Below are 17,147 nucleotides of genomic sequence, written 5' to 3'. Positions count from 1 at the left end.
AGGGGCTCGGCCAGGCTGCGGGTGCTGGAGAGTGTGGCCACCTCCGGGGGACATGGGGACGCTGCCGCGGAGGGTCCCGCTCGGTGCCCGGGCTAGGAGCGGGTGGCAGGTAAGGGAAAGTGGGGGGGTCCCTCTTCAGCTGGAGCTGCTCCCTGGGGTGCTGCCTCTCTGCTCCCCCTGCCCCAGCCTAGTTGCCCCCATCCCACGCAGGGCAGCCACGGTCCCCACGGAGCTCTTGCCGTGGGGCGGCCGTCCCTGGTGTTGCATGGAGCCGCCTGGGCTCTGTCCCAGCCCTGGATCCCACGCCTGGTGTTTTCCAGCGTTTCATTTTTTCCGCAGTGTGTAATAGCCGCCTGCTCACCCCCGCAGCCCAGCCGGGCGCTGGCCAAGCCGGAGAGGGGTCCTCACCCCACAGGATGCTGGGGCTGGCGGGACCGTGGGGTGATACTGCAGGGAACCGAGCGCCGGGCCCCTCCTGGTGCCCCCGGCTGCCCTGGGACCAGGGTCCATATTGGGGACAGGGGAGCACTCCCTGTTTCGGCTGCCCCCGCCTGCCCAGGAAGGGTTAAGCTGCGTTCGGCCGGGCCCGGGCGGAAGGGAGGGACGTGGGGAGCAGCAGAAGGTAAATTTAGTAACCCCGGAGCATCCCGGGCTGTGACGGTGGCGTGAGCGCCGGGTGACGGAAACCATTCCTCCCCCGGCTGCCTCCTGTCCCTGCAGAAGAGCAGCGGGTGGCAGCGGTGGCGGCGGCTCTGCCAGCCCAGCGTGTACCGGCCACGGGGCTCGGGCACCCCGAGGGGCTGCCACCACCCAGGTCGGTGGGATCGGAGGTGCGTGCCCAGCTGCTGGGGACGGGCACTCGTGGCACATGTGGGTGATGCTGGGCACAGATGGATGCTCTGCTCGCCTGCCCTCAGCCACTAGTGGCCACCGGGGTCCAGCTGCCTGTGGCTCTTGGTGTTTGGGGCATGCATTTCCTACAGCGGCTCCCCGAAGCCAGGGCGGCATGCCAGCTCCTCTGGCATCGTGTCCCAGCCTGACGCTTGGCATGGGTTTCCCTGGGCGAAGATGTTTGGTGGCCTCGGGCCGACATGGCAGGGCCAGAGCTCAGGAGGGGAGTCCCTTTGCTGGAAAGGCGGGTTTGGGGCGGGGTAGGGCCGTCGAGGCGTGGGATGTGCGGAAGGAATGTGCAGAGCTGTGCCCAGCATGGCTGCCTGTGCCCACCTCCTCCATCTCTCCCGGCAGCAGCCCGTGCCTGAGAGTACCCGGCGTCTCCGAGCGGGCACCATGGAGGCACCCAGCAGGGCCCCTGCCAGCAGGGCCCCTGCCAGCCCGACCCGCCGAGTCCAGACCATCATCCAGGTGAGCGTGTGGAGCTGCGGGACCACTGCCCTGTGTGGGTACAGGGGTCTGCACAGGAGCCCCTTCTCCTCTGCCCCCAGCCTTGCCCCAGGCTGCCCTCCGGCCTCTCCTCGCCCCAATCCTATTAGGGGATCGGTGGCAAAGCCAATTGAGCAAAGAGCCTGGCAGCTCAGATCCTCTTAGACACAGCCCAAGCCTCTGGGATCTTCTCGGGGGACAGGAGGGGGGACAGGAGGGAGCCCCTAGCTCTGGCATCCCACTGCCGGAGCGTCCTGCCACATGTGGCTGTGCCTGGGCACCGCTCCCTACCTGTGCTGCCGCAGTTCCGGAGCAGCCCAGGGTCCGTGAACATCCCTGCCCTCTCCTCCTGCAGAACAGCCCCCTGGACCTGATCGACACAGGGAAGGGGCTGAAGGTGCAGACGGAGAAGCCGCACTTGGTGAGCCTGGGCAGCGGCCGGCTCAGCACTGCCATCACCCTCCTGCCCCTGGAGGAAGGTGAGTGCCGCTGTGGGGGGGTCCACGCGGTCACCCCGGACCAGGGACGCTGAGCCGCCCTCTCTGCCACAGGGAGGACCACCATTGGCACGGCAGCGAGGGACATCGTCCTGCAGGGCCCTGGGCTGGCACCCCAGCACTGCTACATCGAGAACGTGCGGGGGACCCTCACCCTGCACCCCTGCGGCAATGCCTGCGCCATCGACGGCGTGCCGCTGCGGCGGCCCACGCGCCTCACCCAAGGTAGGGACGCTCTGGGCTCCTACGGGGTCGTGCCGTCAGGCGTTGGGGTGTTTGCGGATCCATCCTGCAGTTCCGTGTCCCCTCTGGGATGCTCCTGCCTCTTTGCTGTGGGGTGGGGACGTGCAGGACGCTGGCACCGTTTGGGCACTGGCTTTGCCGCGTGCCCGGGGCTGTGCAGTGTGAGACGGGGGGACAGAGAGCCAGTCCGGGCGGTGCTGGGCAGGGTTTGGCCCCCGCCATTGCGCCCATTTCCCAGACAGAGATGCTGAGGCAGGTTCGGGAAGGGGAGATGGAGGCAGAGCACAACTCGGCTCCGCCAGGGCATCGCTGCCGGGGACCCGCCGCGGAGGGCGTCGGGCCCTACTGTCCCCCCCGCCGGGGGCAGCGTGTGTCCCTCCCCACGGTCCCCCCTCTCCCCGCACGGACGGTGCGGCGGGTCCCGGGGAGGACCCTCGGCGGGGGCGGCGGGGGCAGGGCGAGGCCCGTCCCCCCCGTCCCCGCCCGCCGCCCCTCCCCGGGGGCGGTGCGCGGCGCTGCCCAGGCGCGGCGGCGGCGGCGGGCGGTGAGTGCGGCCGGGGGGGCGACACACGCGTGTCCGCGGTGGGGTGGGCTGGGGTGAGCGCTTCCCGTCCCCCCGCGGGTTCCAAACCCCTTTGTGTCCCCCCCTCCCCCGGCGGCCGCCCCGCGGCCCCCCCGCGCCTCCCCCGGCCGCTCCCCGGGAGCGGGGACCCCCCCGCGTGGGCGCCGCCGCCGCGTCCCCTCGGGGGGACAATGGAGCCACGTGGCCGCCGGAGAAGGGGCGCGACGGCGCCGGTGAGACCGACCCGCGGGGTCCCCAGGGCGGGGGGCGAGAGCCAAGGTCTGGCAGGGGGGTGCGGGCGGGGGTCAGCCGAGCCCCCCCTCCCCTGCCTGGGTGGCCGCAGGGCGAGCGGGCAGGGACGCCGCGGGGCAGGGTAGCCCTCCGTGCCCGGTTACAGCGGGCGTGGGGTGCCCGACGCTCGGGGCGTGGGGTGGGGGCACCCCGCTTTGCCGCGGCAATGCCCGGCTCCGTGGGTCAGTGATGCCCCGAGGCGGAGGGGTGGCTGGGCTGGCGGGAGGGACGGCCACCGAGCCGGGGTGCTGTGGGGTGCCCCTTCCCGCCTCGGGCCAGGGTGCCAGGCTCCCGCGGTGGTGATGGCGGCTCGTCCCTACGGCCTCTCGCTCCCCCCGCCGCCGGCCTGGGCTACCGGCTGCTCCCAAAACACGTTCCCTCCGGCCAGGGATTTTGGGCTGGGGATGACGGTGCGGAGCGAGCCGCTCCCCGGGTCCTGGCAGGAGCTTCAAAGTGGGGTGTGTCTGTGGCACCCAGCCTTCCAGCCGCCCCGTGCTCCCCGATGCTGGCACATGGCTCCCCGGCACCACGGGCAGCCCCAGAGCAGGCAGCCCTGGAGCCCGGCTCCCCTGCCCCAGCCGCCTGCCACCCCTGGGCTCGGCAGCCTTCCCCCGAGAGAGCTGCTGCTTTGGGCCAAGAAAAGGCGCTTTGCGGCCGGGGACAGGAGCTGTCTTGTCTGCAGCTGGCGGCGGCGCAGGCCCTGGAGCACGGCCAGGTCCCCAGCGGCAGCGTGGCCCCCGGCGGGGACCCCAGCTGTGCCTACGCCTGCCACGCGCTGCCTGCACCGGCGGGGGGTGACCTGGATTGCAGCCTCCCCCTAAGCCTCTGCTGACGGCAGGAGCCTGCTCCCCTCCTGGGGATGCCTGGCAGGGGCGGGCAGTGCCTGGCTGCCCCCTCCCCGCTCCCCAGCAATGCTGGGGTGCCACGGCTGAGCCCCCTGCTCTCTCTCCCCAGGGTGCACCATCTGCCTGGGCCAGGCCACCTTCCTCCGCTTCAACCACCCTGCCGAGGCCAAGTGGATGAAGAGCATGATCCCGGCAGGGGGACAGAGCCCAGCGGCTCTCTACGGGCTGCCAGCAAGTAGGTGACTCCCCCTGGTCCCAGCGGGGCGGTGAGGGTGCCGGGTGCTCCCTGTCCCATGCCGGCAGCCCCCCCAGCGTGATGCTCTCCCACCCCGGGTTGCCGCGCTCGGCCACAGATGTGCCAGCCGTTGGCTCGGCACGGCAGCTGCACCGGTGTTCGTTAATGATTAATATCGCCTCGGAAGGGGGTAATTGTGAGGGCAGCGAGCCTCGGCTCCTGCCTCTGCCCAGCCTGGCCATGGCAGAGCCGGCACCCGCCGGTCCATGCCGGGGATGCGGGATGTGTGGGCCCCCCCGGCTGCCGTGGGGCGGGTGTTGACGTGCCGGGGCGGCCATGTGGAGGCTGCCAAGGCCGTTTCCCTGCTGCGCTCCTCCATCTCGCCAGCCACTTATCTTGCTGTGTCTGCCGACGGGACGAGCGCCTGCACCATGGTCGGCCATGTCCGAGCCCCCGGCAGCAGTCCCTGGGCGGGCAGCCCATCTCCTGCCCCAGCTGGCACACCCTGGCACGGCGAGTGGAGCTTGGCAGCCGCCTGGTGCCACGTGTGTGTCGGGAAGGCAGCTGGGGGACGGGAGGAGGGACGTGGGGAGGTGCCGTGTCCGTGGAGCATCCTGTCATGGCCGAGCATCCCACGGCCGCTGCCCTGCTGGAGTGGGCAGGATGGCATGGGCCGGGCTGCGGCTTGTCCCTCTGGGTGCTGCTGGCCGCCGCGGGGTGCCAGGGGGTGACGCAGCCTGGGTGGCATGCCATCCTGGCCAGGCTCCGCGCCTGCTGCTATTAGCTCGTTCCCTGAGTGACAGGCACATCAGGAGGACGGGGTGGCCTGGGCAGGGGGCACAGCGAGGCTGTGGGCAACATGGCGGTGGGTCCAGGCGTGCCGCGGGTTTGTGTTTTTAGCCATCATATCTCTGCCCCCCTTGCTGGGGTGCCGAGGGGGTGCCGGGGACCAGCAATGGGTGGCACGGGCGGCTGCTCCTCAGGGGAGTGGGGCCGGGGGAGCACGGAGATGTCGGCAGCGGGCAGCTGGGCTGCCTTATCGGGTTTCTGTCTCCCTGGTGATGGGGCCGGCGGGATGCCGGGATGCCAGACTCCTCCCCGCCGCGGGAAACAGTGGCTGTGGGGCGCAGGCAGCTCGGGGCAGTGGGGAGAGGGGCTGGGGCGCAGCGCTGGCTGCGCAGAGGGGTGATGCCAGGCAGCCCTGTGGGACAGGGGGATATGGGGGGGTCCGGCCACACTGACGCTTGCTCCCCTGTCTCCCTGCAGAGCCTGAGGCCCTGGTGAACGGTAGCCGGCAGCCGGCCGAGCGCAGCTCTCCCAGCCACAACTCCCTCGTCAGCTCCATCGAGAAGGACCTGCAGGACATCATGGACTCACTGGCGCTGGAGGAGCCAGCGGTCCCTGCTGGCAAGAAGACCCCCGCCCGCGGCCGGTCCCCCCTCTCCCCCATGGTGAACGGGGGTGGCCGCTGCCTCCTGTCCCCTCCGGCCAGCCCCGGGGCCACCTCCGGGGGCTCCAGCTACGAGAACGCCTCCCCCACCTTCTCCCCACTCTCCTCCCCGGCCAGCAGCGGCAGCTACACCAGCCCCTCGCCCAGCAGCCAGGAGCAGGGGCCGGCTGTGCCCCCCCTCGTCCCACTCCGCTCCTCCAGCTACAACCATGCTGTGCAGCCGCCCCCCCAGCGCCCGCCCCCCCCGCCCGGGGTGGGTCCTGGCGAGCCTTGGCCAGCTGAGAGCCTCGGAGACCACCGGGCAGGCAGCCCCCGGCTGACCCCCAGGCCAATGCCACGGCCACGGGGGGCTCTGCAGGAGCGGCCCCCCAGCCCCTTCCGTGACCCCCTGGCCCCCAGCCGGCAGCCCCCCAACAAGGCAGTCCTGGAGCCCCGGATGCAGCCCCCCGAGAGCCCCCGGGTGGCCCGCAGGAACATGGAGAGCATGCGGGAGCTGCCCCCCATGAGCCCCTCCATGTCGCGACGGGCTGCCAGCCCCCGGGTGGCCCCCGACACCCCCTCCCCACAGCCCCGGCTGGGCAGGGAGGTGCCTGGCAGCCCCCGCGCCAGGCGCAAGGGTCTGGAGGAGCTGAGGGGCTCCAGCAGCCCCTCGCCCCCGCTGCCAGCAGAGACCCCTCCGCGCCGCCCTAGCTTCGGCACCTGCCTGAGCCCGGCATACGGGCTGGGCTCCGTGGCCGTGCCCTCCCCCCGGCAGAGCCCCCGCACCCCCAGGAAGCCCTTGGGGGACCCACGGCCGCTGGTGGGGCCACGGGAGCGCAAGAACAGCATCACGGAGATCAGTGACAACGAGGACGAGCTGCTGGAGTACCACCGGCGGCAGCGGCAGGAGCGTGTGCGGGAGCAGGAGATGGAGCGCCTGGTGAGCCCTGGGGGGCTGGAGGTTCGAGGGTGGGATCCCCCCCTTTGTAAATGCCTTTCAGCTTTTGCTGCTTTAAGCCCTCGCCCTCGGCTCTCGGGGATTTGCCGCAGCTGCCAGGCTGCCGGATTATCCGGGGGGGATTACGTCCAGGAGCGGCCCTCAGTACACAGCAGCTCTGTGGGGGCACAAACCCCCAGCTCACAGAGCCCAGAGACACCCGCAGGGTGGGCACAGCTGGAACCACGGTGCCCCCGGCTTTGCCAAACCATCCATGTCTCGCCCAGCCCCACCGGAGCTGTGTCTGCCGGCATCGGTGCTGTGGTGTTGTGGGCACCGCATCTATATTTAGGGGGGACAGAGTTTTTATAGAGGCGGCAGCTGCCTGGGTGGGGTTGGCCCCGTCCTTCTGCCGGGGCCGGGGCTGTGTGGCCAGAGCCGTTGGCTCAGCCCTGACTCAACGCCCGGCGCAGGCGGCCTGAGTCACTGCCTGGAAATAGTGGCAGTGCTCGGCGGCTGCCTGTAATTAGCCCGTCTCCAGCTCCGTGCCTGCCTGGCTCCAGCGGGGGGTCAGGACTGTGTCGGGCTTTGCAGTGTCCCCAGCCTGTCCCAGCTTGCAGGTGACCCCACGTCCCAGTGCCCACCATCGGCACGGGGCCCGGCGGGCTCTGCCGGCGGCGTGTGCCGGGACGGGCACTGGGCTGACTGTTCTTCCCTGCAGGAGCGGCAGCGCCTGGAGACCATCCTGAACCTCTGTGCTGAGTACACCAGGACGGACAGTGCCGAGGCGGGTGATGTGCAGCGGCTGCTGGCCAGCGAGGCGGATGCTGGCCGACGGGCGCCCAGGGGTGCCGTGGCTCCAGGCCATGCCACCAAGGAGCTGCGGCAGAGGGAGAGCCTGGAGCGGTCGGATGAGGAGAACCTGAAGGAGGAGTGCAGCAGCACTGAGAGCACCCACCATGAGGTGAGGGGACGCCCGTGCCGTGTTGTGTTGTGCCGTGCCATGCTGCACCTCACCATGCCAACCTACCCTCTCCGCAGCACGAGGAGCTGGCAGGTCCCCGGTCCAAGGAAGCACAGCGGCTGGAGGAGGAGCGCACCCTCGTCCTTGGCCGCCTGGACCAGCTGAAGGGCCGCCTCAAGGAGCTGGAGCAGCAGCTGCAGGAGACATCGCGAGAGGTGAGGGGATGGGGTGTCCCACCGGTCCCTGCGGCTTGTCGCCATCGCCACGAGCTGGGGCGGCTGTGCTGACCTGCCGTGCCCGCGCAGGCGGAGATGGAGCGGGCACTGCTGCAGGGCGAGCGGGAGGCGGAGGCGGCACGGCTGCGGCAGGAGCAGGAGGCAGCGCAGCAGCTGCAGGAGAAGCTCGTCGGCCTGGATGCCAGCATCCGCAGGGAGCGGGACAAGGTGAGTCCCGGGACAGGGCTCCCTGGTGGTGCCGTGCCCACCCCGGTGCTGCGGTGTTCCCCTGCGGACATGTTCTCCTGTCTTCAGGCTCCGCGGAAGTGTCAAGGAGGATCCCCTCTGGGTTCGTGTTGTGGGGGTCTGTCTGTCTGTCCCTCTGCCTGGGACTGGTCCCCAGCCCTGCTGGAGGAGGGCAGGGATGATGCTCAGACTACCTTTTGGCTGCTGTCCGTCCATTGCGCCGTCAGGGTCTTGCAGGGGGTTCTTGTGCGCGGGGCTTTCCCAGATGGGCAGCACCGACCCCTTGCCAGGGGGCTGTGTCTTGGGGTGAGTCCCCCTGATCTGCTGCCCCTTGGGGTGTCTTTATGCATGATGGTGGCCACCGCCGTTGCGTTTGGCTCACTGGAGGTGGCCGGGAAGTCGCTGTGGGTGTTTCACTTGGCTCAGTGGCTGAGGAGGGGTCCCAGCCCCTTCCCCTGGAGTTGTCTTTGGTGCAGTTGCTGCTGTGATCTGCCCGCCATGCCGAGGGCACCTGTGCCGTGGCATGTGGCACGCTCGTCCCGGCTGCTGGTTGCCAGCCATCCTGCAGCCTTGTGGGTAGTGTGGCACGGTCCTGGGCGAGCTGCTCCGTGGTGGGCGAGCTGCTGCCCAAGGCCGGGGTCCTGCTGTGGCTCTGGGCTGCCGTGATGCAGTGCCAGTGTCCCTGGGATCTGGCTGGCCCCGTGGCCGGAGGTGCCTGGGCTGTTTGGTTGCCCGTGGCTGGGCAGAGCTGCCATCAGCGCCTGCCAGCCATGCCCCCATGGCATTTTGGGTTTTTGTTGTGGTTTTGTTCTTCCAGCCCTTTGCAGGCATGGAGCAGAGCCAGGAGAGGAGCACAGGGAAATCCCCCTCCCCACCTCGCTGCTGGCCTAACCCCCCTCTTTCCTAACCCGCCTGCACTAATTGTACTAACGAGGCCTGCTCTGCAGTCTGTCATCACTCTGACATCCCTGCAGCCCCGCTCCCGGGGCGCCCATCCATGCCAGCCCCGTCCCCTCCCCGGCGTGTCCCCTCATGTCCCTTTCTGTGTCCCCCCATGTCTCCCCCTGGGGCCAGGGCTTGTCTCTGCTCTGCCCCAGTGTCACCGGCAGCAGGGTTGTGCCCCTGTCCCCTGTTGTCACTGCCGTCCTGTGGGCGATCCCCTCCCTCGATGGATGGGGTGGCCCGTGGACCCCCAGCCCATGTATGGGACCTACTGTGCTTAACTGGCAGCATCCCAGATGGGGAGCATCAATTAACACAGCTAGTTAGTGGTGGTTCAGGGGGTGCAGCCGTTTGCAGGATGGGGATGGCTTTATCCCTGCTGTCAGCACCCATATTTTGCTGCCCGTCAGTGGGTTTTGAGCACGGGGGCGCGGGGCTGAGGCAAGGGCTGGCCGTAACCCCTCTAACACCCCCAGCTGGGGTCCCCGCAGCTGTTGCTCTCTCGAGCCCCCATTAGATGCCAGTGATGCTCCGCCCCCTCTTTTTTCCAGCTGAGCCTCTCTCTAACTCTGCAGCTTCTGCATGGCTTGCATTTGAGAAGTGTGTTTTCTCTCTCTCTCTTTTTTTTCCTTTTTCCTTTTTTTTTCTTTTTTTTTTTTTCCCTTTTCCTTTTTTTTTCTTTTTTTTTTTTTTTTTTTTCCCCTTTGTCTCATTCTCCCCCGATTCAGGAAAAGGCAAAGGTTGATGCTGAAAGGAAGGAGCTAGAGCAACTGCGGGCGCTTTACCATGAGTCGAGGAGCCACCTTGATAAGTGCCCCGAGTCACTGCGGGAGCAGTTGCGGGAGCAGATGCGAAGGGTCAGTGTCTCCCCCCACCCCTCCCGGACCATGGCCCACCTCCCTCCGCTCCAGCTTAGGCCGGCTCTTCCCCGCCACCCGGGGCCGCAGTGGGAGCCTCACGCCCGGGATGGAGGTGGCTGGCACCGGGCACCGCCGTCCTGGTAAGCTTGCCGCTCGCCCGGGCCCGGATGCTGCCCCGCAGAGGAGTGGGGAGCCCGGGGGACCCCCGGCTCCTCCTGGGGCTGGTTTCAGCTATTTCCTGCTAGCGTTTATTTACACGTTGCCGTCAGTTTACATTACCACTGGGCCACAGCATTTTTTCCCAGAATCTGGTATTTTCCGGTGGTGGCCGACCTTCCCCAGCCCGTGGCCGGCACTTGCCCGGCCTTGCCGTGCGGACAAACCCACTGTCCTGCAGCCGGCCAGGGCAGGGACCGATGGCGTGTGGTGGCCAGGGGCGGCGATGGGGTGGTCCTGGTGCGCAGGAGCCCTCGCTGGCCACCATGTGCCTCCGGCGCAGGGTGGAACGCGTCCCTGCGGGGAGTGCAGTGCGGTGCTGCCGGGGCGGCACCGGCGCACCCCGAGCTGAGTGCTGCCGGTGCTGGGAGGATGTGCCGGTATTTCTCTGGTGCAGTGCTGGTCCGTGGGGTATTTCTCTGGTGCAGTGCTGGTCCGTGGGGGCTGTGGTGACACGGGTCTGCGTGGTAGTGGTGATGCCACCATGTGGCGTTTTGCTGCCTGGACGTGGTTCGATGGGCGCAGCTCGTCTCCAAGGGCTGGTGAAGCCCATCTGTGGCGAACCCCTCATCTCAGGGGGGTGACGGCTCTGACCTGGCCGGTGCCCGGTGCCTCCATCGCCTTCTCCAGCCGGGCAGAGGGTGTCAGTTGCTGGTGCTGAGCAGGAGGGAAAGCCGCCTGCACAGGGCACTGGGGACGGGCTTTGCCACAGTTCCCATTCCCGGTCAGCAGCGGGATGCAAGGGCACGGCAGGAGGCTTCGCTGCAGGAGACCCCCCTGTGGGATGTGGAGGTGGCCAGGCAGGGGAGTGACCCACCGTCCCCTTCTGTGCCCGAAGGAGGCGGAGGTGCTGGAGACGGAGGCCAAGCTGTTTGAGGACCTGGAGTTCCAGCAGCTGGAGCGGGAGAGCCGCCTCGAGGAGGAGCGGGAGACGCGGGGCCAGCAGCTCCTGCAGAGCCGGGCCGAGTGCCACCGCAGCATCGCCCGCAGGAAGGTAGGGGTGCAGGGGGCAGTGGGTCTGGCTGAGCCCCCTGCCTGGGCTCACCAGCGGCTGGCTCACCCCACTGCCCCCTCCCCAGGAGCGGGTGGCCGTGCTGGACGCCCAGGCTGCCCAGATGCGGCTGCAGAGCACGCAGGAGGTTGAGCGGCTGGGCAGGGAGAGGAACGGCGTCCTGCAGCTCCTGCAGAAGGTAACGCGGCCAACGGGGGTCGATGTGTGCTCCCCAACCCTGGGGACAAGGTCACGCTGGCTCCTGTGCTGACAGTTGGGGTGAGACTGAGGGGCTGGCCATGGGGTGCCATAACCATCCTCTGCCTCTGCTCTTGCCCTCGCTCCCTGCTCAGGAGAAGGAGAAACTCGTGTCTCTGGAGCGGCGATACCAACTGGTCACAGGTGGCAGGACCTTCCCCAAAATGTCCTCGGCTCTCAGAGAGGTAAGTGGGGAGAGGGGGGGATGGTTCCTAGGGCTGCTCTGCTGCCGCCCTGAGCCACTGTCACCAGCGGGGATGAGCCTGGTGCATCGCAAGCTCTGTCCTGTGGTGGCTCCTGTGCTCCAAGCGCCTTCTGGATGGAGCCAGGTGCTCAGAGCCCCTCTGTGGGGTGCAGAGACTGTCACCAGGGAGGGAGGGAAAGGGAAGGAGCTGGGCTGGGGAGCAGCAGCATCGCCCTTCTGGACTGCTGAGGTGCTGCGGGAGCCCCAGAGAGTCTGGGCTTTAGCCAGTGGCTCAGCGAGAGCTGAGAGTAGCCACCAGAGAATGGCTTGGTGTGGCTGCAGAGCCCCTGGGATAGGCACTGCCTGGGGTCCCGTCATTACCCAGAGCAGGCGTGGGGTGTCTTGGTGCAGGATGGCAGAGTGCCCTCGCCTCTGCCCACAGTGGAGCTCCTGCTGCTGCCGCTGCGCTGCCTGTGCCCGCCTTGCCCACGTGGTCTTTGCCCTCCCAACAGGAGACCCTCCATATCTCAGAGCCTTATGAGCTGTTGGAGGGAACTAAGCCCCTGAGCCCCCTGCCCGCAGTGGCCACCTCCTTAGCTTCTCCTGCCGCCCGCTCCTGCCCCAAGGCACACGAGGTAACGGGACTAACTGCACGTGCTTGCTCACTTGCCCCCTCCTCACCCCAGCAGCCGCCAGACCCCTTGCGCGAACTAACCCAGCTGTCAGGGCATCCCCAGGGCACACGCCGAGACGGCATGGCCAGGCGTTTGGCAGTTCGATCTGCGGCAGCTGTGCCCGTTAACGCTCAGCCCCCCATTTCGGGTGCTCTCCTGAGCTTGCCAGGCACCCCGGCTCCCACTGCCCCCCTCGGTTTTCACCCTGTGGCACAGGCATCCCTGTGCTTCCCCCTCGCCCACTGGCCAGGCACCTCCTGACAGCAGCCTTCAGGGTCCTGCTAGCCTGGCTTCCCAAAAAAAAGAGCAAATCCCCAGTTTTAGCGTGTTTGGTTCAGAAAGGAAGTGGATTTTAAGCTGTCTCGGAGCAGCTCAAGCTGTCGCACTGGGGAGGGCTTGTGGCTGGGGACCCTGGGTGACCCCGAGATGTGGGTGATGGGAACAGCAGGGCCTTGGCAGGGCAGCTGCAGCACCCCCCCTCCCCAGTGAAGCTGCGCCGAAGGCAGGCGTGGAGCAGGATGCTGGGACCCCCAGCCTGGCTTGGGCACCCCGCTCCCGGCACGGTGCCATGCGCTGCAGCGGCTGCGGGCAGGGAGCAGGGGCAGCGAGGCAGGAAAGGGCCGGGGTGCAGGGAGACTCGCTCCCGCTTTGCGGTCAGCGCCGTGGTGCCAGCACAGGGTCTAACTCTCCTCCTTCTCCTCCGCCGTGGATTTCTAGGAGTACATGAGGCTGTCTGACGTTTTCAGGTTCTGCCGCAATGCGCCCGGCCCCAGCCCGGACACTAAAGCTTCCGCTGCTGCCCCCGCTGCCGCTCAGCGCTCTTTCTTGCTTGCTGTCCCTCCCGCAGCCGACGAGGTACCCGCTCCAGAGCGTCCTCGGGTTTGCTCCCGGGGGTTGCCTGCCCCATCCCGGGTTGCGAGGATGCTGCAGCGGCCTCCCCGCCTGCCCCGGTGCTCGGAGACCCCCTCTCTCTCGGGCTGGGGGACTCGTCTGGCTGCAGCTGAGCAGGGAGCAGAGGCTGGGACTGCCAGATCTCATTGCCAGGGAGTGCTTCTCACCGGCTCCAGATGGGCTTTGCCCTCTGGGGCGGCGGCAGTGGGGCTGGGGAGCCGAGTGGATGCCCAGAGGGGCAGGAGGGTGGCCCTTTGCCTGTCTTGGCCACCAGTCGCAGGCGGGGAGGATGCAGAGCAGGCGGGGGACCTGACCCAGTGCCTGTCACCGAGGTGGTGGGCACCACCCCTTTCCCTTCCTGGGGACGTGGCACCCTCCTTTGGGGGCTGCTCGTTGCCCTGTGCCTGCTTGCCCTTGCTCAGAGCCTCTTCTCCCAGTTTAATCTGCTTCTCTCTGCCCAGTACGTGACCGTTGAGCAGCTCTCGGGCATCCTGGGCGGCCCCCGTGCTCCTGCCGCTTCCCCGCTGGGCTGTGCCCCGCCGGCTCCTTCATCCTCAGGCTGCGCCGTTCCTCCTTCTCCTCCTCTTCCGTATCTCTCTTCTCCCTCCATCTTTGCAGAGGTTTGTGCCCCGTTTCCCTCCCTCTGCCCCTGCGCTCTCCTTGGGTGGTGATGGGGATGGACGGGAAGGGCTGAGCCGCGGATGATGCTCTCACCCGCCCGCAGACCCCTCGCTGCTCTGCTGCTGCTTCACTGCCCGCCGTGGTGTGGGGCAGGGGGTCTCTGTGCCGTCCCGGTGCTTCCATCGGCTCTCACCGGCCCTGTGAGCAGCAGGGGGGTCCCGGAGCTGCCAGGACTCAGCCAGGGGGTATAAGGGGTCCCCAGGGGTCCCGTTCTGGGGGTGCAGATCCAGGCAGGGATGCTCCAACCTCTCTATCTCTGTGCGTCTGTCTCTCTGGCCGTGTTTTGCCCTCCCTCTTCTCTCACGCTGCGTCTCTCTCCAGATGGAGCAGCAGCTGCCAGGGGTCTCTGCGTGGCCCCCAGCTCTCGATTTAGAGAAGTGGTACCAGGAGGCCATGGGTGGCTTTGAGACCTCCTCCTCCTCTCTCTCTCCTCCTTCCTCCCCTCCTCCGCTTCCAGCTAAAGCTCACTCCTCTCACAAGCCTCTCCAGGTAATCTCGGCTCCGAGCCGCTGGGGCTCAGGCTTCAGGGCAGCGCAGGGACCTTCCTGCCGGGCACCGCAGGGGCAGGGGCAGAGCAGACCCACGGCCGGCAGCTGCTGCCTCCCCTCGCTGCACCCCTGCCAAGATGGCACCGACACTGGGGCAGGGTCTGGGAGGAGATGCTCAGCTCCACTGACGGCTTCTGCAGCCCCCCCATTGCCCCTCTCACCTCCCTCTCTCTGTTCCCAGGTCTATCGTGCCAAAACGGAGGACGACGCTGGTGCCCTTACCCCTCGGATGAAGAGCGGGACCCCCTCCTCCTCGCAGCTCAACCTTTCTGTGCTGGGACGCAGCCCCTCACCCAAGGTACGGCTGCCGGGGGGAGCCGGGCATCGCGCGTCCCCAGGCACAGTTCTCGGGCGCCCAGTGCCACCCCCTGTCCCTGTCCCTGCTGCTGACCGCCTGCCGTCCTGCCCAGGGCCCCCCCAGCCCGGCGGGCAGCCTCCCCCGCAACCTGGCGGCCACGCTGCAGGACATCGAGACCAAGCGCCAGCTGGCCCTGCAGCAGAAGGGTGAGCTCCGGCTCCGCGGGCGGTGGGGCTCTGGGGGACGCTTCCCCCGCTGCCACGCGGGCCGTGGAGGTGGCGGTGGTGCTCCGGCGGGACGCGGTGCCTCTCTCACGGTCTCTCGCTTCCCCCCCTCTCTCCCTCCCGACCCCGACGGTGCGTCTCCAGCCGAGCCGCTCCCAGCAGAGCCCTCGCAGCCGGGCGATCCACCAGGTAGAGACGGGGGGTGGCTGGGAGTGCCTAGAGCGGCCCAGAGGCAGCAGCATGGCAGTTTGCTGGCACCTTCTGCCACGCGTAGGAGGAGCATGACCAGCCCAGGACCCCAGGTCCCTCTCGGCATCTGCTTAGGGACAACCCTCTGCGTTCCTGACGCGCTAATGCTTTGCCCAGCCCGGCGCATGTCCCCCTTGCCTGCCCGGACCTCCTCCTCCTTCCCCAGGGGGATGCTGCTTGCCGTGCGCACCGGGGAGTTGGGACAGTGGCTCCCACCATCCCACCCTGGCTCCAGCAGCGCCTGCGGCGTCTTCTGCCTGTGCTGTCCCCTCACCCGCCATGCTTTGGCTCTGAGCGTGGCATGCTCTGCCATCATCGTTATCTTCTCCCCGTGGCGCAGGTCAGCAGGTGATTGAGGAGCAAAAGCGGCGACTGGCGGAGCTGAAGCAGAAGGCGGCGGCCGAGGCTCAGTCCCAGTGGGAAGCCCTGCACGGGCAGCCTCCCTTCCCCACCGCCTTTCCCCCACTCGTCCATCACTCCATCCTCCACCACCACCGGCCCCACGGCGCCGGGCCCCGGCCTGAAGAGCTGGACCACGCGTACGACACGCTCAGCCTGGAGAGCTCGGACAGCATGGAGACAAGCATCTCCACCGGAAACAACTCCGCCTGCTCGCCTGACAACATCTCCAGGTAGCCCTGGGACCAGCTCCCCCGGCCGAGGGCCAGCCCGCTTTGCTGGCCACGGCGCTGGCCCACAGTCCTTCCCACCGGGATGGCATCTCCCGCCGCTGTCTCGTAGTGCCAGTGTGATGGACGCAGGGAAGATTGAGGAGATGGAGAAGATGCTGAAGGAGGCGCATGCAGAGAAGTCACGGCTGATGGAGTCCCGGGTGAGTGGGGGCACCGGGGGGCAGCTCGGCCGGGCAGCGGGTCCCCCGTCACCGGGGCTGACGCTGGTGCATGCCAGCAGGAGCGGGAGATGGAGCTGCGGCGGCAGGCGCTGGAGGACGAGCGCCGGCGCCGGGAGCAGCTGGAACGGCGGCTGCAGGACGAGACAGCACGGCGGCAGAAGCTGGTGGAGAAGGAGGTCAAGCTGCGGGAGAAGCACTTCTCCCAGGTGTGGGGTGCGCAGGGTCCCCCATCGCAGCCTGACCCGTGAGGTGGACGTAGCTCCCCACCGGCGTCCCCACCGGCGTCCCTACGGGCTTTGCAGGGCTGCATTGCTTTTCCAGGCGCGTCCCCTGACCCGGTACCTCCCCATCCGCAAGGAGGATTTCGACCTGCGGCTGCACATCGAGTCCTCGGGGCACAGCGTGGACACCTGCTACCACCTCATCCTGACAGAGAAGATGTGCAAGGGCTACCTGGTCAAGATGGGCGGCAAGATCAAGTCTTGGAAGAAGCGCTGGTTCGTCTTCGACCGCATGAAGCGCACCCTTTCCTACTACGTGGGTGAGTCCCTGCGCTGCCCCATGCCATGTCCCACTGCCCCCTCCCTGTCCCCTCGCTCCCCCAGCCTCATGGTCATCACCGGTTCCTTCCCTCGGGCAGATAAACACGAGACGAAGCTGAAGGGCGTCATCTACTTCCAAGCCATCGAGGAGGTTTATTATGACCACCTCCGCAGTGCGGCCAAGGTGAGAGCGGGGCACTGCTGCTGCCATGGGGCGCACTGGGACCCCCCCCCAGCATTCCTGTCCCCCCCATCACCCTCCACTGTGTGTGCAGGGGGCAGTCAGTGCTGGGGATGCTCCCAGCGTGGTCCATGGTCGCCAATCCCGGGGTGCCAAGGGCAGGACGCAGGTGGAGGGGGGGACATACATGACATCACTGACCCCCTCCTCTTCCTCCTCCCTCCCCCCTCCCCCAGAGCCCCAACCCCGCGCTCACCTTCTGCGTCAAGACCCACGACCGCCTCTACTACATGGTGGCACCCTCGGCCGAGGCCATGCGCATCTGGATGGACGTCATCGTCACCGGGGCCGAGGGCTACACCCAGTTCATGAACTGAGGGGGGGTGCAGCGCACCCCGCAGCCACCAGCGCCACCCACCCCGGAGACACCCCTACCCCCGGGGCGGATTGGCTTGTCTCTTTTTTATGTTGACTTTTTGAAAACAAAAAATTTATTGGAAACGTATCAGGGTGTGACACGATCGGGGGTGGGGGGGAGGGGCGGGGGGAGGGGTGAGGTGCGATCGGCCACGCCCCTGCGGGGGGAGGGGGGAGGAGCAGGCCCAGGGCAGAGGCGGGGGGGCGGGGCCAGAGTCCGGGCGGGCCCGGGGCTCAGAAGGGGCGGGGTCAGGGGCAGAGCTGACTCAAAAGGGGCGGGGACTGAGTGGTCAG

General features: G+C 68.1%; 1 protein-coding gene across 1 annotated transcript; it reads left to right on the top strand.

Moving 5' to 3' along the window:
- Nucleotides 1–52: 52 nt before the first annotated feature.
- Nucleotides 53–16,940, top strand: PHLDB1 (pleckstrin homology like domain family B member 1). The gene is made up of 26 exons (XM_074162304.1): nucleotides 53–109; nucleotides 1,246–1,362; nucleotides 1,736–1,859; nucleotides 1,932–2,102; nucleotides 3,928–4,053; nucleotides 5,320–6,422; nucleotides 7,141–7,383; nucleotides 7,461–7,598; nucleotides 7,689–7,826; nucleotides 9,515–9,643; nucleotides 10,701–10,856; nucleotides 10,942–11,052; nucleotides 11,207–11,296; nucleotides 11,808–11,930; nucleotides 12,687–12,824; nucleotides 13,322–13,480; nucleotides 13,863–14,030; nucleotides 14,271–14,387; nucleotides 14,500–14,593; nucleotides 14,756–14,800; nucleotides 15,201–15,492; nucleotides 15,602–15,692; nucleotides 15,773–15,919; nucleotides 16,035–16,254; nucleotides 16,354–16,439; nucleotides 16,673–16,940. Exons 1-26 carry the CDS (start codon nucleotides 53–55, stop codon nucleotides 16,811–16,813), a joined length of 4,524 nt encoding a protein of 1,507 aa, XP_074018405.1. The 3' UTR covers nucleotides 16,814–16,940.
- Nucleotides 16,941–17,147: the final 207 nt, after the last annotated feature.

Source organism: Numenius arquata, chromosome 22 (assembly GCF_964106895.1).
Source record: "Numenius arquata chromosome 22, bNumArq3.hap1.1, whole genome shotgun sequence".
Taxonomy (NCBI): domain Eukaryota; kingdom Metazoa; phylum Chordata; class Aves; order Charadriiformes; family Scolopacidae; genus Numenius; species Numenius arquata.
This window is presented reverse-complemented; position numbering and strand designations above follow the sequence as displayed.

What these genes read in the sequence shown, in the direction of transcription:
- PHLDB1 (XM_074162304.1), top strand. Translation starts at nt 53, where the DNA reads ATGGGGACGCTGCCGCGGAGGGTCCCGCTCGGTGCCCGGGCTAGGAGC. An exon ending in TCTCTACGGGCTGCCAGCAA is followed by an intron (nt 4,054 to 5,319) that starts GTAGGTGACTCC and finishes GTCTCCCTGCAG; the next exon opens with AGCCTGAGGCCCTGGTGAAC. An exon ending in GCAGCCGGGCGATCCACCAG is followed by an intron (nt 14,801 to 15,200) that starts GTAGAGACGGGG and finishes CCCGTGGCGCAG; the next exon opens with GTCAGCAGGTGATTGAGGAG.